We start from the raw sequence: 6191 nt of genomic DNA on the forward strand, positions 1-6191 counted from the left end.
GTACACTGGAAACACTGGAGCCCCTTGACTGAATCTCAAAGGGGAAACTGGAGCATGAAAGAACATGTCAGTAAACTGACACCAGAAGGTTGCACCATACTTAGGATGCTGCTGCCACCTGCTGGCAAAGAATCACCAACCAATCCAAATGAAGATTCATGGGGCAGGAGAATAAAAATGGATGTGGGAGGCTCCAAGGGGCTCAGGGGCTTTTTACTTTTAGGTTAGTGGTTCCAATCGACTCCAGGGCAGGGGGACTGGCTATCTCAGGGGCTTGAGGAGCAGAATACAGGGGTCTTTCACCTCTATGGTTCCTATCACCCTCATGTCTTAACATACCTCTTTTTCACAAATAATACCAGTCAAAAAAGGTCTTTTGCAGATAAGGTTTTACTGCTACTGATGTTGGGCTAATTTAACTCTACAAGACAAATCAATTATACATCTTTTTAATTACCAAATGTGTCCTTAAACACAGAAACTACTACAAAAACTAAAACATTGTTTATACAGATAAGAGAACAACAGGGGTATTAGCATTTCTGTAAGGTCAGACTTGAGGAGCATGGGCAGAGCAGTAGGGCAGCAGGTGAGGATTGAGGGGTATTGACAAAGGTGCAGGACTGCATAAGAAGGGGGCACTATCGGACCAGACTGAAAGGCAATGGCACAGTTGGGGGGTTGTTTGTTCAACCATCTTCACAAGTTACAGCCCCCTTGTCCCAGTTTCCAGATTGGAGCACAAGACAAAAGGAGTTGAAGGGTTTCAAGTGCATATATACTGGGCACTTTGTTTTGAGGGTTGTCCCAAATGACAGGCTGAGTGTATGTAACTCCTGTGTCTAGGAAAAAACAATATACATCAGTCACACAGCAATCTGGAGCCATCCTGCCATCTGTGTACCAACCACCCCTACTACGATAATACAAATAATAAATAAAAAATATGACCCACCTCCTCAAGGCTCAGCCTCACCACATCTCTCACCCCCACATCTCATGAAGAGAGGAATTTAGCTCCACAACCCCTTATTCCTCTGCTTCCCCCCTACCCAGCACTCAGATGTCCTCAACTCCAGCGCCCACCACATTCTTCATGACCCCCTGCCCTTTGGTCCCACCCACCTCCATGCCCCCCAGCTCCCATCTCTCCTGGTACCCCCACCCACAAGACTCCCCTCACCTACCTGTTCCCCTCATTTCAATGCTCACTCCTTTGTTCCCCTCCAGAGCTAACATCCAAAGCCACTGAACATTCCAATCCGATCCAACTTCAGCCCAAAACAGCCCTGGGCATCGCCTTCCATGACCACTCTCCAGATTCTGTCCACTTGTGATTGGCCAGGTCCGATGCCAAAGGGCTACCCAGACAGCATGTGCTCCGAAAGGAAGGAGTGGTGGGCCTAAGGGGAGCAACTAAGGTCCAAAAGTGGATCCTTCCCTCATGTTATCTTCAGCCAGCATGGATTCAGAATCCAAGAGCAGCAGCTGGGAAAGGAACCTCTAAGGAAAGGAGACAGGAAGAGACAGACACAGAAAGGAGACAGGGTGAGATCCAGAGTGTCCTATTCCACCCTGATTCATCTCCCTGTGTTCCCTGCCCCCTCCCTTCAGTTCATCCAGGTGATTACCCTGCTTCCTCCCATCAACCGCTGGAGTGTCACTGCCCCTCTGTGCCCATCCACACTAACCCAGCAGAGCCAGGCTTGAGAGGAATCTGGAGAAAGGGAGAAGAGGAACTGGTACTTCCAATCCAGTAAAATGGAATCTCTCAATGAACAAGAACTCTGCCCTTGCAGTGACCCAGTGCAAAAACAATAGGATTACAAATAAGGCATTTTAGGGTATGTGGATCCAGATTAGATTAAACTGAGTTTTAAAACACACTAGATTATTTTTCACTTTCCCCTGCCCCTTCTGGCAGCACTATAGGACAAAGGTTATTCATGTGATCTGAAATTGCTTGTTTGGCTTTCTTTGAAATTAAGGCTCCCTTAACCTGTTAACTCTTAATTTCCTGAGTTTAACATTTAGTTTTGAGAATATTGCAACATCCCTTTCTACCCTAAATTACATATATATAATCTCAATTTTAACTTCATTTTAATGTGTTTTGTCTCAGATTTCCCTTGTTGGTTGTTAAACTTCATTCATAAACAGTAAAAAACCTTAAAGAATGTTAGCATGCAATATTTCAAATGATCTAAAGATATGAAATGACTTTAATTTTAACTGTTAACGCCAGATTCTCCCATACTTTCTAACTGCTTTAGCTTACTCTTGAGCAGCACAATGCAACTGGAAAATACTGGCCAGCTAAAGTGGGTGTATAGGTGCTTTGTTTTGCCAGAGCAGCGCAAAACAGCTGGAGCACATTTCCCCCTCTCCATCCTCCAAAATCCTTGTTTCTTGAACCTCCCTACACCTCCTTATGTTACTATGTATGCACTCATGCCCCTCCCAATGTGTCCCCTCTGCTCCTGGCCTACTTGTTCAGTGGTTCTCATGCAATGGGTGGCTTTTGAAAAGATATTTAAGATAATATATGCAGTGTACTTGTAGGCGTGATGGTCCAATAAAAGATCTTACCTCTGACCCACTTTGTCTCTCTAATTTAAGATAATGGTCATTTTTTGCTGTTATTTTTCATACTGAAAGTTTATCTGTCATGAACCATCTCCCATTGTTCTCAGTTGGGCCGAAGTTACAGCTGCCCCGAGTGAAAAGGGTAACCCCAACCCCTGTTTTTTGAGAGATTCATAGATTCTAGGACTGGAAGGGACCTCGAGAGGTGATCGAGTCCAGTCCCCTGCCCTCATGGCAGGACCAAATACTGTCTAGACCATCCCTGATAGACATTTATCTAACCTACTCTTAAATATCTCCAGAGATGGAGATTCCACAACCTCCCTAGGCAATTTATTCCAGTGTTTAACCACCCTGACAGTTAGGAACTTTTTCCGAATGTCCAACCTAGACCTCCCTGGCTGCAGTTTAAGCCTATTGCTTCTTGTTCTATCCTTAGAGCACATGTGTCAAACTCAAGGCCCGCGGGCCACATCCGGCCCGCCATACAATTATATCCGGCCCGCGAAATCGTTTTATATATCTGTTTTTAATGGCCCTGTGATATGACGCCCCAATAACACACACTACAAATCCCATGATGCAGTGCAATTGCCGCCAACGGCAAGCCGCGGTTCAAGTTCGCGGTCTGTTGATGTATACAACGCTAATCTCAAATCAAAGCTAGACCCCAACAATGGCCAAGAGAAAAATTGATTCTGAAAACCGAGGCTTTCAAAGCCGGTGGGAGAATGAGTATATGTTTACTGAAATTGCAGGTAAACCAGTGTGTCTCCTTTGCGGGAGTAATATCGCTGTAATGAAGGAGTATAACCTAAGACGGCACTACGAGACGAAACATGAGAACAAATTCAAAAACCTGAGTGCAGGACAGAAGCTACAAAAGGTAGAGGAGTTGAAGAAGAATTTGACATCCCAGCAGACGTTTTTCACCAAAGCAAAATCACAAAGTGAAGCTGCTGTGAAAGCAAGTTTCATTGTGGCCGAAGAGATCGCCAAATCAGGACGGCCGTTTACCGAGGGGGAATTCGTAAAGAATTGTATGATGAAAGTGTGCGACGTCCTTTGTCCAGATAAAACGCGAGCGTTTGCAAATGTAAGCCTCAGCAGAAACACTGTTGCTAATCGGGTTTGTGAGATGGCGACTGATTTGAAAACACAGTTGATTGAAAGAGCAAAAGATTTTGTTGCATACTCCCTTGCCGTGGATGAAACTACTGACGCGACTGACACTGCACAGCTGGCGATATTTATCCGTGGTGTGGATTCCAATTTGTGCGTAACACAGGAAATACTGGACATTAAATCGATGCACGGGACAACGAAAGGAGAAGACATCTTTGGAAATGTATTTCAAAGTGTAACCGACATGAAACTGCCGTGGGAAAAACTCGTTGGACTTACAACAGATGGTGCACCTGCTATGTGTGGTGAAAAAAATGGACTGGTGGGAAGGATGCGCTCAAAGATGCGGGAGGAGAACTGTGCCGGTGAGTTGACAGTGTATCACTGCATCATACACCAGGAATCGCTGAGTGCTAAAGTCCTAAAAATGGATCATGTGATGAACACTGTAACACAAACCGTCAACTTTATCAGAGCCCACGGTTTAAATCACCGCCAATTCCAGTCTTTTCTGCGGGAAATAGATAGCGAGTTTGGCGATATGCCATATCATACGGAGGTCCGGTGGCTAAGTCGGGGAAAAGTTCTCAAAAGACACTTTGAGCTGCGAGAGGAAATCTGCCAGTTCATGGACAGTAAGGGGAAAGACTGCACAGTTCTGCGGGATGAAAAGTGGAAATGTGAGTTGGCGTTCCTGGCTGACATAACGTCGCATCTTAGCGCTTTAAACCTTCAACTCCAGGGACGGGAGCACATAATAACCGATATGCATGATGCAGTGAAGGCATTTCAAGTGAAGCTGCGCTTATGGGAGACACAAATGCACCAATGCAACTTGTCTCACTTTCCCTGTTGCCAAGTAATACGGAACCAAGAAAGTGCCACAGTTTTCCCAAATGCCACCTTTGCTGAAAAACTCAGCGCGCTGCGCACTGAGTTCGCACGGCGCTTCAGTGACTTTGAGGCACAGAAAAGTAACTTCGAGCTGCTTCGCAACCCATTTGCAGTCGATGTGGAAACCGCACCTGTAGAAATGCAGATGGAGCTGATAGAACTGCAATGTAACGGGACACTGAAGGCAAAGTACGACACTGCGGGGCCAGCACAGTTCACTCGCTTCATTCCTGAAGCGATGCCGCAGCTCCGCCAACATGCGGCTCGAATCCTGTCCATGTTTGGCAGCACATATCTGTGCGAGCAGCTGTTCTCTGTGATGAAAATTAACAAAACGTCACACAGGAGTCGCCTCACTGATGAACACCTGCAATCGATCCTGAGAATCTTCACAACACAGAACCTAACCCCAAACATAAACGAACTTGTTGCAAAGAAAAGACTCCAAGTATCAGGCTCTGACTAAATAGGACAAGAAAATGGAATGTTATGATTTGTTATGATTATACTTTTGCTTTAAATTCAATTTTTTATTTATATTTTCAGATTTTTTAATATTCCAGCATGTACAGATTTTGAATGTATTGCATTGACAGGATATTTTTTTATGAAGAGCAAAATATTTTAAGTTGAAATGTATTTATTTTGGAATGATATCCTGTATTTTGGTTCATATTAATGGTTAAAAAACATAAATATTTAGTCTGTTAAATAAATGGTTATACTGTTCGGCCCGCGAGTTTTGAGTTTTGGCCCCCTGTGCAATTGAGTTTGACACCCCTGCCTTAGAGGCTAAGGTGAACAAGTTTTCTCCCTCCTCCTTATGACACCCTTTTAGATACCTGAAAACCGCTATCATGTCCCCTCTCAGTCTTCTCTTTTTCAAACTAAACAAACCCAGTTCTTTCAGCCTTCCTTCATAGGTCATGTTCTCAAGACCTTTAATCATTCTTGTTGCTCTTCTCTGGACCCTCTCCAATTTCTCCACATCTTTCTTGAAATGCAGTGCCCAGAACTGGACACAATACTCCAGCTGAGGCCTAACCAGCGCAGAGTAGAGCGGAAGAATGACTTCTTGTGTCTTGCTCACAACATACCTATTAATACATCCCAGAATCACGTTTGCTTTTTTTGCAACAGCATCACACTGTTGACTCATATTTAGCTTGTGGTCCACTATAACCCCTAGATCCCTTTCTGCCGTACTCCTTCCTCGACAGTCTCTTCCCATTCTGTATGTGTGAAACTGATTTTTTCTTCCTAAGTGGAGCACTTTGGATTTGTCTTTGTTAAACTTCATCCTGTTTACCTCAGACCATTTCTCCAATTTGTCCAGATCATTTTGAATTATGACCCTGTCCTCCAAAGCAGTTGCAATCCCTCCCAGTTTGGTATCATCCGCAAACTTAATAAGCGTACTTTCTATGCAATATCTAAGTCGTTAATGAAGATATTGAACAGAGTTGGTCCCAAAACAGATCCCTGTGAAACCCCACTTGTTATGCCTTTCCAGCAGGATTGGGAACCATTAATAACAGCTCTCTGAGTACGGTTATCCAGCCAGTTATGCACCCACCTTATAGTAG

General features: G+C 44.3%; 1 protein-coding gene and 1 long non-coding RNA gene across 2 annotated transcripts; one reads left to right on the forward strand and one right to left on the reverse strand.

Annotated features, from left to right (window-relative positions):
- Window positions 1–372: 372 nt before the first annotated feature.
- On the reverse strand, window positions 373–1753 carry LOC128830534 (uncharacterized). Its single transcript, XR_008443599.1, has 3 exons — window positions 1692–1753; window positions 1188–1503; window positions 373–842 (listed from the first exon to the last, which is right to left on the reverse strand). It is a non-coding gene; the product is annotated as an uncharacterized LOC128830534 (long non-coding RNA).
- Window positions 1754–3034: 1281 nt separating this feature from the next.
- Window positions 3035–5334, forward strand: LOC128830533 (general transcription factor II-I repeat domain-containing protein 2A-like). Its single transcript, XM_054016381.1, has one exon. The coding sequence runs from the start codon at window positions 3263–3265 to the stop codon at window positions 5069–5071; it is 1809 nt and encodes a 602-aa protein (XP_053872356.1). The 5' UTR covers window positions 3035–3262; the 3' UTR covers window positions 5072–5334.
- The last annotated feature ends 857 nt before the right edge of the window (window positions 5335–6191 follow it).

This window comes from Malaclemys terrapin, chromosome 1, assembly GCF_027887155.1.
Source record: "Malaclemys terrapin pileata isolate rMalTer1 chromosome 1, rMalTer1.hap1, whole genome shotgun sequence".
NCBI lineage: Eukaryota > Metazoa > Chordata > Testudines > Emydidae > Malaclemys > Malaclemys terrapin.